The sequence below is a fragment of the Struthio camelus genome, chromosome 3, assembly GCF_040807025.1.
Source record: "Struthio camelus isolate bStrCam1 chromosome 3, bStrCam1.hap1, whole genome shotgun sequence".
Taxonomy (NCBI): Eukaryota; Metazoa; Chordata; class Aves; order Struthioniformes; family Struthionidae; genus Struthio; species Struthio camelus.
In genome coordinates, this window is record NC_090944.1 from 4,428,869 (window position 1) to 4,446,081 (window position 17,213).

Here is a 17,213-nt window from a genome sequence, read left to right on the forward strand (position 1 = left end):
GCTCTCGGGGAAGAGAGAAGAAGCAAGACCTGCCACGAGAAGCCATTTCATGGAGCTCAAGTTTCCTTCCAGTATAACCACCCCAGTTCTCCTTATACCCTGGCAGGGTATGAGGGCCTTTTCCAAAGGTAAAGGCCCTTCTAACATCCCATTCATCTGGGCTGCTGCAGATGTCTAAACTAGGTAGAGATTAGTCTTCCCCTCGGCTCCACTGCTGATAATGATTATATCCCTTTAGAAAGATGCAGGTTGTCTCTGAGGCACCTCAATGTGTTGCCATAAGGTTCCCTTATGAAACCGCCCTTCCCTGTCCTGAATCAGGAGGGTGGGCAGGAATAGGACTATGATAAAATATAGGGCTGCAGAAATGGCTACCTTTCCACCTCCTCACAGCCTGTGCTCCACAAGTGGGGCAGCTTCTCCCTCTTCTGCAAGTCTCTCCTGACAAACCTGCCAGGCCCAGGAGCTGTTTTGAGTCCTGTTTTCTGATGTTGCAGGAACCTCCTCCTTCCAGATGGGGTCCCTCCGGAGCGGCAATGGGCTCGTTTCTACCTAAAGATCTATTGAGCTGAGGGGCTGCCCCGTATGAACACCAGCCTCGTGGCCAATGTGAAGAAGGCTCTCATTGGGGAGAGCAAGGACTTGGTGGACCCCGATGTGGAGGTGTTCTTTGCAGGGCAGAAGGTGGGTGAGCTGCTTGCTATACCTTTGTGACATGATAACGTGAGCAGGGCTAGCCATTGTGCAGGTTTGGGACTACGTGGCCAAGGATGATCTCAGCTGTCCTGGCATGTAGATGCTGACCTGTGTGACAAAGCTGCTTGTTTGTCCTGTGCCACGTTCCCTTCTCTTGCCCAGACTACGAGGGGGTTGCATCAGTCTGCAGTCTCCAGCAGTCTCTATTTGGGAGAAGAAAGTCCCGAGCAGAACACATGTTGCTATCATGGTCATTAGCAGGGGAGGAGTTGAGGTCTGAAAGAAGGTGGGTGGCTTGTGGGCTCAGACCCTTGTGAAACATGTGCTTTCTCCTCCCACTTGGCAGGGGAAGACATCTGTGCGGAAGAGCAGCTACGAGCCCCTCTGGAATGAGCAAATAGTCTTCACAGGAATGTTCCCCCCATTGTGCAAGAGGATAAAGATCCAGGTCCGAGACTCTGACGAAGTCCATGATGTGGCCATTGGGACCCATTTCATTGATTGGCGGGAGGTCTCTAACGAAGGAGACAAAGGTAAAGCTAATATGAGGGGAGGACTGAGACACCCTCTTCATGGTAGAGAGAGAGGCTTCCCTTTGGCAGAGAGTTAGCAAAATAGCCCAGGCTCCTTCCCCAGCCCTGGAGACAGCTGCTCCTTGGTGGCCAGTAGGAGAGACCTTTATTCCCTGCAGTGGTTTTCTGAGATCACTGGGCACCCATTCCCTGAAAACCAAGTCCCATAACATGCCTCCAGTCAGAAACTTGAAAGAAAAGACACCCAAGAGCAACTGGCCCTTCCAGAAAATTCATGGCCGTGAATGGATGAATATGTGACAGGCTCTCATGTTCACACAGACACACATGCACACACGAATGCACACACATGCACAAATGCACTAGCGCACATGTGGACAGGACCAATGTAAAAGCAGAGAGGGCTCTACGAAGGTGGCTAATGAGGGTTTCTCCTCTCTGTTGCCTCATGCTGGGTGGCTTGCCCAACGGAGTAGTTGTGTGTGTCTTTGGCGTGGTGAGCTGCACAATCCCCCTCACTGCTGTCACCACAAAATCATCTCCATGTATTGTTGCATGTGTGTATTTTCCATGTGCGCGCACGCACACACGCATGCTCAATCCTGTACTACCCTACCCAGAGCAGGGAAGTGATGCCATTCCATGAGCCAGCTTGAGCCCTGAGACAAAGCCATGCCCTCCTTCTTGCACATCCAGATGTGTGTCTGGTCTCCTGCAGGCTTCCTGCCCACCTTTGGCCGTGCCTGGGTGAACATGTACGGCTCCACTCGGAACTACACCCTGATGGATGAGCACCAAGATCTGAATGAGGGTCTGGGTGAAGGCATCTCTTTCCGGGCCAGGCTTTTGATAAGCCTTGCTGTGGAGATCTTGGAGATGAGTTGCTGATGTGAGTCTTCCCTGACCCTTTGGTTGCCAGTGACAAGTGCTGGGTGTTAGTGATAGTTTGCTCAGTCCCCTTGGTAGTTATGTCTGGTCTCATAGACTGAGGATTTTATTTGGTGTTGCACTAAAAGCACTGGATCCCCCAGCGCAACAACAAATCTTGCAAAGATTTTTCAGGTTTTATGGTCATTCAAAAAGAACGTGCAGTGAGCCTAGACACCGAGTTCAGCCAGACACCTATCTCTTAGAAGGCTTGAGCAGAGGGAGAGAAAACCCTCGTAGTCTCCATGAAAACCTAGACAGTGGCACGTCCCCTTCATAGAGCCCGTGTAGGTGTTCAAGGTGCCGAATGTGGCCTTCTGGGACCCCCTGCCCTGTGGCTTGTTCTCCTAAGGGTCCATCCAGCTGACCTTAACCTTGTATCCTACTTGCCTGTTTTTTTTCCTGCAGAACTGTCCTGGGAAAATGGAGGAGTTCTTTCTCTTTGGAGTCTTCCTGGAAGCTACCGTGATGGACAGGAAGATTGGTGACAAACCCATCAACTCTGAGGTCACAATAGGTTGGTGGTTTTCTGAGGAGGTTGGTTTTGAAACATGCCCGGCAGAGACTGCAGGAGCCAAGGCCAAAAGCAGGCTGTTTACCCCCTCTTTTCATGCTAACATTTGACAGAGCATCCGAGGCTCTCAGTTTAGGAAGAAGGTGATGGCTACTTCATTGGCACAAGCCGTGTGTGTCCCCAGATGAGCTCTTTGCTGCGTGATCTCCTGTCAGCAGTGGATCTGCTCCATCTCTCAGTTGAGAGCACCTGGCTTTGCGTTTCCAGAGGTTAACCACCAAAGGAAGGATGTATGTTTCTAGTGGCTTGGAAGGGGGCATGAGTAGAGGACAGATTTCTGTTGTTAGTTTGTAATCCCTGGTCAGGGTTTCAGAAAGCTGAACTCCACTGTCCCCCATGGTTCCTGCAGAGGAAGTTGCTCCCCAGCCTGAATTAAAGGCAGGTGACTGAGCCTGTTTAACCCCAGTGTGAGTTATAGCCCCGTGACTTCTTTCCTGAGGTAACAATCTGGTTCCCGTAGATGGCATGGCCAAGCCTACCTTGCGGAGGAAGAAAGATGGAGGGGATGGGGACGAAGCAGAGTCTGAGCTGCTGCAGAACTCAAGTGAGGAAGACTGTGATGAGGATGGAGAGCTGGTCTCCCTTTGCTCATCTCAACCCATGAAACCCCTGGTCACAGACAGGTAAGTGTGCCCTCCTGGCCACCAGAGGGCGGCCTTGCTGGGCATGGCAAGGGGAAAATGAGGGAAGGGACATTGCAGTGTTGTAGTGAGGTAGGAGGGGTCTGTCTCCTGCCAGCAGCTGGGAAACAGAGAGGCAGTGTGCTCCCTTGCCTTGCAGGAGAGGGAATTAGCATCTGGTTTCTGAACGGTCTGTAGGCTGATGGGAGCAGCAGACCTAAAAGCTCGTGGGGAGAGATGTGACTTAGTTCCTTGCCCGAAGGTGTTGGCCTGTGTGCCAGGTATCTGAGCTCCCCCGAGAGTCAGCAGAGATGGAGTCAGTGCAGTCCCAGGAACCTGGAGAGTCATTCAGCCAGCCAGCCCTAGGAGCAGCAGCAGCCGCCACTAGCTCTCTGTGCCCTGTGAAGGGAGCTTAGCTAAGTGCTTGTAGAGACCCCATCTTGGGTATTACAGCTAAGAAGAGCTGAACACCCACCGCCATTGCCTACAGTGCTGAGCACTCTTGTCGATTGCCTGTTGTCTCATAAAGGTTGAGTTGACCTCTCAGCCTACCCTACAGAGGGCCTCTCTCATCTACGCAGCCAGTTATGTGCCCAGCGCTCCTAGCTATCCACACCTTTAACGCTCTACCTCTGTGGCAAGTTAGGGGAAAGTTAACCAGTGGATTCAAAAATCATTGGTTGGCATTAAAAAAAGCAGATGGACTGCTGCACATGCAAGTTTCAGACATTCAGAAAACCAGCCTAAAAGACAGGTCCCTGCCTAGGACCCTTTGATGCCACAGCAAATGTGTGAATGCACAAACGCACTTCTGCCCATCAGGGAGGAAAGAGGGAGGGAGGTGCCTGGGCTTTGCGTCTTTGATTTCTCTAGCTGCCTGACATGTGAAAGCATCCTGGAGACCGTTTAGAGATTGGCAAAAAGTCTACCTTGAAATAAGGCATAGATTTCAGTAATTAAGGTAATTTGTTCTGGGGCAAGGTGCATTTGGAATCACTTGGGATCTGAAAAGCTAGCCGAGGTCACAAACACAGAGAGGGGAGGATGCAGAAACTGCTGGAGGAAGTTCATGAGGATGGGTTAGCAGGAGTTTGGGGTAAAAGTCTTAATTCTTTCAGTGTCTAGATTTGTAGCTTCTCTCTCTCTTTTGGTCAGTCTGTCTATTCCCATTCCCTCTAACTATTGGCATGCCTCGTTCTCGTGTGTCAGTGTCAGAGAATCAGGATATGGGGAAAGTAGATCCTATTCCTGGGACTGCCAAAACTGGTGAGTTTCACTGGGCAGATGAGTTCTGTTCTCTCTGCTTCAGGTTCTCCCTCTGTAGAATTGAGGCAATTCTTTGCGATGTGCAGGTAGAAATTACCCTAACAGACAGGTGATCCAGACAGCTGCAAATGTGAGTCTACTCGATGCTTTCTACCTGTGACGTGCCACTAGTGGGGCGTCCGGGATTCTTTTGTATTCTGGGGTTAGTTGCACTGAACTGGAGAGATGGTTCTTTGTCAGATGTAAGAATGTATTAGATCTAAGCGGTTCTGCACGTATGACGGACACTGGACAACACTAAACCATGACCAGCAGACAATCTACAAGTATAACAAAGCTAAGAAGTATAGTAAGGAATCCAAAACCCCCACGTATCAGAGCTCTATGGTTAAGCCACGGAAGCCCAGTACAATGACTGCTCTCGGATGCACGGTATAATGACCGCTCTCGCCCTTTCCTTGTCCTTATGGGCCAGCCCTGCGGTATAGTTTTCCCCGGCTTGTTCTCACCACGCTCGAGCTGCGCCAAGAGGATTCAGGTTCTCTCTGGCAGTTGGCATCAGGGGCGTCCCCGCTGATGGGTGGGTTGTGGCGTCTGCAGGCCAGCTGACGGTGAGTCCGAGTCCACACAGAGGTATGTGGCTTGCTGTCTTTTATCCTTCCCGGGCTTAGTTCATTGATCAGTGCCAGACCATAGCTGGACAATGGAACGGATGGTCTTAGGTGATAACAGTAGGGATGCCAACAGGATGCTTATCAGTATATTCAGCATGCACACTGATAGCTGTTTAACAGTTGCACAGTCAGCAGCTATCAGTGCGCACAGTCAGCAGCTATCAGTGCGCAATTCCAAGGTATCCAGATGCTTAGAGTGTGAGTCTGCGGTGTCCCTTCTCCTTTGCTGACTAGGTTTGCTCTGCACTCATGCTGTGCACTCATGAGGCTACGGCACCCCCACAGTGTGGTGGCTCTGGCCGTGGTGCACCCGGGGTTCCTAAACTCTTGGGGAGCACCCTAGAGCAAACCCCTCTTCTAGGGGCTGCACCATCCTGAGTCCCACACTTGCCTGTGTGGCGCCTATCACTACCGCAAGCACCTGGAGCTTCAGAAGGCTTTTCAGAAAGCCCAGAAGCAAATGGGATCAGGACCCGGGTCTTGGTGTGTCTAGGCTGCATGCCATCCCTGGCCAAGATTTGAATACAAAGGACTTGTACTCAGGAAGGCTAATCGGATTTAACCTGAGGAGATGTATTGGAAGTGGATTATTGTAACTATTATACCAGCAGATAGATGTTGCTAATCAAAATTAACTGACTGACTTAATTCAACTGGGAAATGGAAGAGACTAACCTGAATCAAGGCTGTTTGCATTCTAGATAGAACTGTCTGCCTGGGGTTGCTGCACTTGTTAAGCAGCCCATTGGGAAGGTGAATGCAGAAGGGAGATGGAAAGCACAGATGTTTTACAGAGTGTATTCCCCTGGGCTTTGCTTTTCCTACTGCCTTATCAGAGCACAGGGAGTTTCCCCATCAACTGTGGGACTCTGCTGACATCTTCTGGCTAAAAATAACCCAGATAGCTTCACAAGATGAAGTGAAGCTGTTTTGTAACCTAAGGGTGATTCCAGTTGCAGCAGGATCTGCAGTGGCTTTATCCAGGGTGAATCCTGGCTCACAGTGGATGCTCAGGCTGCCTTGGGCAAACCAGAAGCATGAACCTGTTCTGCAGGGCATGCCTGCGATCCTGGCTCTTCCCCCCCCCCCTTTTCTGTGCCATGACTATTGTCTCTCCATGCCACGTCCATCCCACAGACGAATGGAAATCTGGCAGCTCTGCAAACAGCAGAGACCTCTGCCTGTTGTGAAGGCCAGGGGGGTCTATAAGAAATGCTCGCTGGCTTTCAGAATAGGGTGTTAGTGCTTTGGTTTCACTTGTGCTCGCTCATGGTGTCTGCCTGCATGCGCTGTCACACTGGAGCACCTGGCCAATGCATGCAGCCCCAACCCTCCCTGGGCAGAGGCAGGGGTTAACCCAGGCAGGGCATGCCTGGGGGCAGTTTGGGTGGGCCTTGGCTGGGAGGGGAAAGTTTCCCCCAGGCATGGCTGGCCTAGCTGTGGGCTTGGGTGGGGACCGGTCTGGTGCTAGGAATCACAGAATGGTTGTGGTTGGAAGGGACCTCTGGGGATCATCTAGTCCAACCCCCACCTCCGCTCAACCAGGGTCACCTACAACATTTTTCCCAGGACTGTGTCCAGATGCTTTTGAATATCTGCAGTCTGTCTGGGCAACCTGGTCCCGTGCTCTGTCACCCTCACAGTCAACAAGTTTTTCTTCCTATTCATATGGAAGTTCCTGTGCTCCAGTTTGTGCCCGTTGCCTCTCGTCCTGTCGCTGGGCACCACGCAGAAGAGTCTGGCCTCATCCTCTTGACGCCCTCCCTTCAGATACTTGTCCACATTGATGAGATTCCCCCTCAATTTTTTCTTCTGCAGGCTGAAGAGTCCCAGCTCCCTTAGCCTTTCCTCCTAGGGGAGATGCTCCAGTCCCTTCATCGTAGTGGCCCTTTGCTGGACTCACTCCAGGAGCTCCATGTCTCTCTTGTATTGGGGAGCCCAGATGTGGACACAGTACTCCAGATGCGGAAGGGTGCTAGGAGAGATGGAGTCTCTGTCCTTGAACGTGCAATTCATATATGCTACTCCCAGCGCCTTTCCTCTTGGCCTGACTTCATGTATATCCATTTCCCCATCCCAGCGCTCTGACATGCTGGGAGAGGTGGGGGGCAATGGCCATTCCTGTCTGGGAGTGGTCCTACCACAGAACATCCTTCTGCTTCCTGTTGCAGGAACTGCTTCCACGTGCCATACTTTGAGAAGAAGGCCTGCAGGTACATCAAGAGCTGGTGGCCAGACCAGCGCCGGAGACTGTATAATGCCACCATCATGGACAAGATTGCAGACAAGGTGGCCAGTATGTGCTGGGGATGGAGCTGGCTCAGGGGATGGGGTAGGCCATTCCTGGCACATCCCGGCTCCCTGCATGTCTCTGCAGCTTGTTACAAAGCAGGGCCAGACCATTGCAGAGAGCCTTTATCAAACTCATGCCAGGAAAGAGGAAGCTCCGCAATACTAAACGCTCCACAGAATGAATGGCCAAACCCTGGGGGTTGAATGAATTTTGGTGTGGGTCAGACCCAGAGTGTCCCCCGGAAGGCTGAAGGAAGGTGGGAGACTTTACCTGCCTGGACTCCTGGAGTGAGCCCCTTTTGTGGCAGAGCCTCCTTTGTAGCCTGAACTGATTGCTGAGGAGCCTTTGTGATGCCTGCAGGTGGAGAGAGGTGAAATTCACATCAACTGAAGCCAGCCTCCCCCAGCCAAACATGTGCCAGAGCTGAGCTCTGTGGCAGGAAAGTCTGGGGAAGAAGCAGGTGTGTGCTATTGGCAGTGCCAGGGCTGCTCTTCATGGAGTGGCTGTGGTGCTAAACCTCAGCCTGCTGTGGGGCTCTGCTCCACTGCCCCCTTCACTGCTTCCCCCCCATTGCCATTCCAGGAGGAAGGCCTCAGTGATGTGCAGGAAACGATCAAGACGGAGAAGCCACAGCTGGAGCGCTGGCTCCGAGGGGTCCTGGAGGAGCTGAGCAGTGGGTGCTTGTGAGTAAAAGACTAGCAAAAGCTGCCCACCAAGGACCTGTGCTCTCAGCCGGGATATGGGCAAGATCATGGGACTGAGAGCATGAGCTCCCCTTGCGTTATGCTCCGAGATGACAGGCAATCATTTTCTTGGCTTAGCACACCACCATATTGATTGCCTTCTGCCTTGGAGCATGGGCAAGGTGGTACTCGCCTCTGAACTCCAAAGACCCCCAGCCAGTGATGAAAGCCACACAGACTCAGTCTTGTGGCCTCCACAGACTAGTGCCTGAGCAGTACCTTCTCCTCATGCACGTCATTGAGTGCTGGGTGTAAATAGGCCACTTGGCTGCAATTGCAGCGCACACTGAAAGAACAAGGGCGCTTCCGTGTAGGCAAGTGCCCTACTGCTAGCAGAGATCCAGCCTGGCAAGGCTGCTTGCAGAGAGCCAGCAGGCTCTCGCAGGATTCATGCTGACGAGCTTTTCCATCAGGCGCTTTGTGACCTTAGCTGACAAGGACCGGCACCACTCTTCCCGCACGAGGCTGGATCGAGAAAGACTCGAGTCCTGCATGAGGGAGCTGGTAAGTGTGATTCAGCTGGGGAGGAAGATTCGGGAATGGGGCTGGTCCCCATCAATCACAGAATCACAGAATCGTTTAGGTTGGAAGGGACCTCTGGAGATCATCTAGTCCAACCTCCCTGCTCAAGCAGGGTCACCTAGAGCATATTGCCCAGGATCACATCCAGACGGCTTTTGAATATCTCCAGCGAAGGAGACTCCACCACCTCTCTGGGCAACCTGTTCCAATGCTCTGTCACCCTCACAGTGAAGAAGTTTTTCCTCAGGTTCAGATGGAACTTCCTGTGGTTCAGTTTCTGCCCGTTGCCTCTTGTCCTGTTGCTGGGCACCACGGAGAAGAGGCTGGCCTCATCCTCTTGACACTCCCCCTTCAGATACTTGTACACGTTGATGAGATCTCCTCTCAATCTTCTCTTCTCCAGGCTGAACAGGCCCAGCTCTTGCAATCTTTCTTCATAGGAGAGATGCTCCAGCCCTCTAATCATCTTGGTAGCCCTCCGCTGGACTCTCTCCAGGAGTGCCATGTCTCTCTTGTACTGGGGAGCCCAGAACTGGACACAGTACTCCAGGTGAGGCCTCCCCAGGGCTGAGGCGAGGGGCAGGATCACCTCCCTCGTCCTGCTGGCAACACTCTGCCTAATGCACCCCAGGAGACCATTGGCCTTCTTGGCCACAAGGGCACACTGCTGGCTCATGTTTAACTTGTTGTCCACCAGCACTCCCAGGTCCTTCTCGGCAGAGCTACTTTCCAACAGGTCAGTCCCCAGCCTGTACTGGTGCATGGGATTATTCCTGCCTAGGTGCAGGACCTTGCACTTGCCTTTGTTGAACTTCATGAGGTTCCTCTCCGCCCACCTCTCCAGCCTGTCCAGGTCCCTCTGAATGGCAGCACAGTCTTCTGGTGTGTTAGCCTCTCCCCCCAGTTTAGTATCATCAGCAAACTTGCTGAGGGTGCACTCTGTCCCTTCTTCCAGGTCATTGATGAATATATTGAACAAGACTGGGCCCAGGACTGACCCCTGGGGGACACCACTAGCCACAGGCCTCCAACTTGACTCTGCGCCATTCACCACAACCCTCTGTGCTCGGCCATCCAGCCAGTTCTCAACCCACCTCACCGTCCACTCATCTAGCCCACACTTCCTGAGCTTACCTAGGAGGATGTGATGGGAGACAGTGTCCAAAGCCTTGCTGAAGTCCAGGTAGACAACATCCACTGCTCTGCCCTCATCTACCCAGCCAGTCATTCCGTCATAGAAGGCTATCAGATTGGTCAAGCATGATTTCCCTTTGGTGAATCCATGCTGACTACTCCTGATCACCTTCTTGTCCTCCAGATGCTTAGTGATGACCTTCAGGAGGAGCTGTTCCATCACCTTTCCCGGGATGGAGGTGAGGCTGACAGGCCTGTAGTTCCCTGGCTCCTCCTTCTTGCCCTTTTTGAAGACTGGCGTGACATTGGCTTTCTTCCAGGCCTCAGGCACCTCTCCTGATTGCCATGACCTTTCAAAGATGATGGAGAGTGGCCTAGCGATAACATCCGCCAGCTCCCTCAGCACTCGTGGGTGCATCCCATCGGGGCCCATGGATTTATGGATGTCAAGTTTGGACAAAAGATCTCTAACCTGATCTTCCTCCACCAAGGGAGAGTCTTCCTTTCTCCAGCCTTCCTCTCTTGTCTCCAAGGTCTGGAATTCCTCAGGACTGGCCTTAGCAGTGAAGACTGAAACAAAGGCAGCATTCAATAACTCTGCCTTCTCTGTATCTTTTGTCACCAGGGCACCTGCCCCATTCAGCAGCGGGCCCACGTTTTCCCTAGTCTTCCTTTTGCTATTGATGTATTTGAAGAAGGCCTTCTTGTTGTCCTTGACATCCCTTGCCAGATTTAATTCCAACTGGGCCTTAGCCTTTCTTGTCGCATCCCTGCACGCTCTGACAACGTCCCTGTATTCCTCCCAAGTGGCCTGTCCCCTTTTCCACATTCTGTACACTTCCTTCTTCTGTTGGAGTTTGGCCAGGAGTTCCTTGCTCATCCATGCAGGTCTCCTGCCCGCTTTGCTGGACTCCTTCCTCAGAGGGATGCACTGATCCTGAGCCTGGAGGAAGTGACGCTTGAATATTAACCAGCTTTCTTGGACCCCTCTTCCTTCTAGGGCCCTACCCCAGGAGATTCCCCTAAGTAGGTCCCCGAAGAGGCCAAAGTCAGCTCTCCTGAAGTCCAGCGTTGCAATCCTACTCATTGCCCTGCTCCCTCCTCGCAGGATCCTGAACTCCACCATCTCATGGTCATTGCAGCCAAGGCTGCCTCCAACCTTCACATCTCCAACTAGACCTTCTTTGTTCGTTAGTACAAGGTCTAGCATTGCACCTCTCCTCGTTGGCGTCTCCACCACCTGAGTCAAGAAATTATCATCAATGCTTTGCAGGAACCTCTTTGACTGTTTGTGCCTAGCTGTGCTCTCTTCCCAACAGATGTCAGGGTGGTTGAAGTCTCCCATGAGAACCAGGGCCTGTGATCGTGAGGCTTCTTCCAGCTGTCTGTAGAAGGCCTCATCTATGGCTTCCTCCTGATCAGGTGGCCTGTAGTAGACCCCCACAACAGTGTCACCCATGTTACCCTGCCCTTTCATCCTTACCCATAGGCTCTCAACTTGCTCTTCATCCACCCTGAGGCAGAGCTCCATACATTCTAGTTGCTCCCTCACATAAAGAGCAACTCCACCACCTCGCCTTCCTGGCCTGTCTTTCCTAAAAAGCACATAGCCATCCATGACCGCATCCCAGTCATGTGAACTATCCCACCATGTCTCTGCAACCGCAATGAGATCATGGCCCTGCGACCGCACACAGATCTCTAACTCTTCCTGCTTATTCCCCATGCTGCGTGCATTGGTATACAGGCATTTGAGAGAGCCAGTCAAGCACGCAGGCTTCCCAGAAGAGGTGCAAGAGGATCCTCCATAGCCACATTGCATGCTGTCTCCCCTGGTTGTATGCACCCGCTGGAGGCATCCTGACTTGAGCGGTGTTTTACTGACTCCCCTGCCACTATACCACTCCCCTTCCCCCATCTTGCCTAGTTTAAGGCCCTCCGTACCAGGCTGGCCAATCTGTTGGCAAAGACGCGCGTGCCCCGCTTGGTAAGGTGGATCCCATCACTCCCTATCAGCTGTTGATCTTCAAACAGGGTCCCATGGTCATAGAAACCAAAGCCCTGTTGCCAACACCAGCGGCGCAGCCAGCTGTTAACTTGGACAACTCGTCTACTCCTCCTCCTGTCCTTTCCCCTCACAGGCAAGATTGAGGAGAAAACAACCTGGGCTCCCAGACCCTTGACCATCATTCCCAGAGCTCTGAAGTCCCGTTTGATGGTTTCCAGTTTGCCTTTCGTGTCATTAGCACCCACATGGAAGATCAGCAGAGGGTAGTAGTCCGACGCGTGGACAAGCCTTGGCAGTCTTTCCACGACATCTCTTATTCGAGCCCCTGGCAGGCAGCAAACCTCTCTGGACAAGAGGTCAGGTCGGCAGATAGGTGCCTCTGTCCCCTGCAGCAGGGAGTCACCCACAACAATCACTCGCCGTTTCTTCCGGGGGTTCCTGCACGGCACAGGGTCTGCCAGGCCAGTTGCCTCCCTTGGAGCCATGCCCAGCTCCTCCTCGGGTTGGAGGGCGCTAAACTTCTTCTTCAAGGGTAAGTCTTGAGGAGGAGCAAGAGCCTTTCTCTTTCTACGAGAGGTCACCAGCTTCCAGCCCTCTTCAACAGCGTTATGATGCACCTTTACACATGGTGCTGAGCCCTCTGACACCTCCGCTGCAGTGGGGACAGGGGACTCCCGGAGCTGAACAGTCTCCGAGAACGCCCTGTCAATCTCCCGCTCATCCTCTTGGATGCTATGCAGCCTACTAACCTCCTCCTGTAACTCCTTTATCTGGTGACGCAACTGGTCAACCACAGCACACCTCACACAGGAGAGCTGTCTGTCAGCCCAGGCCCCAATGTGGTGGGGAACCTTGGTCCTTAGGGGTCTTGACTTCCAGTCTCTGCGGATTGGTGGTTTGAGGTTTATTGCTAAAGAGGGGGACCCAAGAGCACTTCCTGTCTTGCACAGGTCCCACATGACCCTTGGGTCCACACCACTACGTCCCCTCCATCACGCTCTGCTTTTCATTGGGAAGAAATCCCGGAGTGCAGAAAAGGAGTCGCTTTATTGTCAAAGAGTTCAGGAGAGGGGAAAGCAGGAATGTGGGGGACTCTGCCGAGTATAGATGCTGCAGGGCTAGCTCTAGCCTGGGTATTTGGAGCTGGTAGGCCAACGTATTGGAAAGGAGCTGTACAAAGACCAAGTGGTTTATCCAGCTGACGCAATGAAGCTTCATTAGCCAGCTGCATACAACAGAGTGATGAATGTGACCTGTGGAAGCCTCTATGTCCCCTCTTCTGAACTGCCAGATGCTGATTTGTAGTGGAGTCAGGGAAAGGGGAGAGACCATGCTTAAGACAAGGCTTGAAGCCACTGCAAAATGCCATAAACACAACTGACACCTCTCTGTCCCATGGCACGTCCTGCTGGGGCAGAAACCTCTGTGCTGTGGACCCTTCCTATATCCTGCTGAGGTTAACAAAGGGGCGCCAGAAGTACCATCATCTGGATGCACATGGCAGGACTAAGGCATTTGTGTCCTCACCACGCCTTCCTAAACGCAGGGAGACCTGTCTGGCTGCTTTTGCCTTCTCTGTGCTCCATTGTGCTCTCATTCACAATGTGTCCTGGGCTCCCTTTTAATCACAGGAAAATGTGGGGCAGCAAGCCACGACTCTGCGCTCGCAGGTGAAGAACACCACCATGAAAGACAAGGTGAAGCTGGTGCAAAACTTCCTCCAGAAACTCTGGTTGTTAGCTGATGAGGTGAGTTGCCCTCCACAGGGAGAGTGCCTGTTAGCTGGGTCAGCTTATGGGCAAATCCTGCGTGCAGGAGAGTTCCCTGGTGACACAGGTCTTCTGCAAGGAGCCAGTCCAAGAAGACAAGACCTTTGTTGGGCTCTGCTCCTTTTCTAAAGGACCTGTATGCTCCTCCTGTGTCAAGACAAGTGCTTAGACCTCTCTTCAGACCACCTAATAGAAGTGCTCAGCCAAGGCAGCATGACCACTTCCCTCCACTGACTACACCAGTTATATCTCGTGTGCTAATTAACCAGTCTGTGGTGGGAACTGAGGCCTGGCTGTCCATCCTGGTGCACCGTGAGCCCAAGCCAAAATGCCCAGCCCTAACCCGTCCGCAGGTGAGGCCAGGCTTAGCCCTGGACAGGGCATCCCTGGAGCCGGTTGGATGGGACCCCTTGAGGTGGGGGCGTTTCCCAGCCTGGCCCAGGGCCTGAGGCAGGGCCCTGGCCTGAAATAGGTCACCAGTATACTTTTCACCATCTGGCAACTTTGTGTAGTCTGTCTATAAACTGCCCCGTGCCTCCCAGGTTTGCCTATACGCTCCTGGATTGGGAAGGATGAGCATTAATATAAGTTGAAGAGCCCTTCCCAGACAGTAACAGAACTGGGTCCTCTTGCAGTTGAGCTAGAGAATGGTTTTGCCTGCCTTGAGCCGTGACAAGGCCGTGCAATTCCCCAGGAGAGCAGCCCCCAGAAGGTGGCAAATGTCCACCCAATATTCAAGTGAGCAGCCTGCAGCCATCTCTGATTTTTGCTAATTAGAGAAAAATGTTAAGTAGGTAGCTCTTTGGAGAGCTTTCAGATGAAGCCATCTAATTGTTATCACTGCGGTGTACTCTTGCTTCACTCCACCTCATGGGTGACAGTTAATAGCCGAATATGTTAGAGCTGCTCACAAAATTTCCAAAAAGATGCTATATCTGCAAAATCTCTTGTTCCTTCCTGCAGAAAATTGCAGTTCCTCTGAAATTCGTGCAATTTCTACCTGGGTCTGTGTGGCTGCAGCCATTTGGGGTTATTGGTCCACGTGGAAGTTGTAGTTTTGGCACTTGCTGTTCTCATTTGCCAATATGGGCGAGGCTCCTAGGCTTGGTGAAATAGCCCTTTATAAAGTAACTCTTTTCTCTGCTTTGGCTTGCCACAGCAGAAAATAAAGCAGGCTCTAAGGCATGATAGGAGATGTCCAGAGAGGGAGCTGCTTCCATTGTAGGGAATGGAAGTGCAGGGCACCTGCCCTACAGTCCTCGTGGGCACTGAACTAACAGAAAGGGAAAATCTTCAGCCTTCCAATCTGGAGTTAATATCTTTTTTTCTTTTTTTTTTTTAAATTTTATCAGAACAAATGTAAATCCCAGTTTCTTTCCTGCTAGGCTTCACCTTGCCAGTGTGTCAGGGGTCAGAAAGGGCTAAGATGCTGACAGGGCTCTTCGTTGGTGTTCACAGCCCCAGCACACCATTGCTGACCTCTTCATCTGGATGATGAGCAACAACAAACGCATTGCTTACAGGCGTCTCCCTTGCAAGGATATTCTCTGCTGCATTGTGGATGAGGAGATGGGAAAGGACTGGGCCGAAGTGAAGACCGTCTTCCTCAAGGTGCCTGCCCGTCTTCCTTGGGGGAGCTGAAACCACAAGGAGGGAGGTGAAGCAGAGACAGAATCGGGGGGATGGGGGTGGAGATGAGAGAGCTGGGTACCAGGTGGTCTGGTAGGTGATAGAGGTCTGGAAGGAGAGAGATGTCCTATTGAGTTTGCTGGGAGGGGAGCTAGTGGCTTGAGAAGAGGAAGCCAGTGTGCTGGGAAGAACATGATGCATGAGAAAGAGTAGCGGACGTGATCCAGAATGATAAGGGGTGGCTCCCTGGGTTTAAGGAGCAGCGGTACAAGGTGAGGCCGCAGAAGGTGGTGGGCACTGCAAGAGGTGGTCTGTCCAATCTCTAAGGCCCCTCCTATGTCCCTGTAAAGTCTCTTGTCCCTTGTGCCCAGCTACCTGGGAAGAGGGGCTTTGGACCTGCAGGCTGGACAGTTCAGGCCAAGATGGAGATTTACTTGTGGCTGGGCCTCAACAAGCAGCGCAACGACTTCCTGAGCGGCGTGCCCTGTGGCTTTGAGGAGAAGATGACAGCCAGAGGCCCAAACCTGCCATCCTTTCCACGCATCAGCCTCCTTTACACGAGTAAGAGGGCAGGCTATGGAAAAGGCAGGCGGGAGCCTGGTTCAACACCACTTGGGCCAAGGACCTGCAGGAACTGAGGGGGAAATATGGGAAATACTTCCACATGTGCCAGTCTGAGGTCTCCCACTGTTCGCGTGGGGAGCTGGGGTGGGGGACTTCTGCGCCCTTCTCCTTACCCCATTCCCAGCTGTCATTCTGCACATTGTGAGCAGGACCCTGAAGAAGTCCATATCCATTCAGGATCCATGCTTTAAGCCGACTTCCTTCATCCGTGTTGGCCCTGAGCAAAAGTGTGCCTCTGAGACCTTGCTCTCCATGGCTAAGCTCCAGGGATGCATCCCAAGCTGTCTCACTTCCCCCTCTCTCTGTCACAGAGAAGCAGGTGTTTGAGCTGCGAGCCCACATGTACCAGGCCAGGAGTTTGTTTGCTGCTGACAGTAGTGGCCTTTTGGCTCCCTTTGCCCGAGTCGTCTTCCTCCCCCAGAGCCAATGCACCGAGGTGAACACTATTTCCTGACCTGGAGGAGTGGGCAATCCCTGGGGTTGAATGTGGTACTTGTCCTCTCATCTGTCCATCCTGCTGCCCTGCCATGGGGCTGGGTCTCCTGACTCCTGCTGAATCATGGATCAGGTTGACCGTGGGGTCCTGGGGTGCAAAAGCAGCCATAGCACTGGGGCCTGACTATCTATCTCGAGCTTCCTTTGAGTGCAAGGTTGCCTGCTGGAAGTCTCTTCCCCAGCTGCAGGCAAGTCCAACAGCCCTTTCACTGCATGTCCCTGGGCACAAGCACACAGCCACCCCGTTTCTGTGTGACTGAGCTTTCAGCTGCCTGGTGAAGAGAAACTGGACCCTACAGGAAGCAGGAGGTGTTTCTGTGCCATCTCTTCCTGTGCTGAAGGCTGCCGAGCTTTAGCAAACCTCGTGGAAGCTGGGGATAATTTGTGCCTGCCTGCTGTTTTTTCCTGGGAGAGTCCATGGGAGATGCGCTATGGCTCACTTGCCTGCAGAGCAAGCGCCAGCCTACCAGTGCTGCCAGCACTGAAGTTGCAGCCTGTGGCCTGGCTCAGACAGGCCAGGCCTGGGGTCATTCACGGAAATGGGGTCATCCCTGTGGCTGCCCCTTTGCAGGGTACTGTTTTGTCCTGATTTGACAGAAGGAAGCAGATGCTCAGGCAGAGAAAATTAGACCATCAGAGCAAGGGGTGAACTCTGGGAGCTGCAAGTATCTTGGGTCAAGATCTGCCAAGCGAGTTAGACCTGTAA

The 17,213-nt window shown here is 52.7% G+C and overlaps 1 protein-coding gene across 1 annotated transcript in view; it reads left to right on the forward strand.

Moving 5' to 3' along the window:
* LOC138066512 (otoferlin-like) overlaps positions 1-17,213 on the forward strand; it is a 120,740-nt gene that overhangs the window by 77,815 nt on the left and 25,712 nt on the right. The window contains 12 exon segments of the mRNA XM_068936380.1: positions 498-684; positions 1,043-1,229; positions 1,948-2,156; positions 2,565-2,673; positions 3,170-3,353; positions 7,462-7,582; positions 8,166-8,266; positions 8,740-8,830; positions 13,622-13,738; positions 15,218-15,370; positions 15,760-15,949; positions 16,324-16,448. Of these exon segments, the coding sequence (XP_068792481.1) occupies positions 498-684; positions 1,043-1,229; positions 1,948-2,156; positions 2,565-2,673; positions 3,170-3,353; positions 7,462-7,582; positions 8,166-8,266; positions 8,740-8,830; positions 13,622-13,738; positions 15,218-15,370; positions 15,760-15,949; positions 16,324-16,448 (1,774 nt within the window).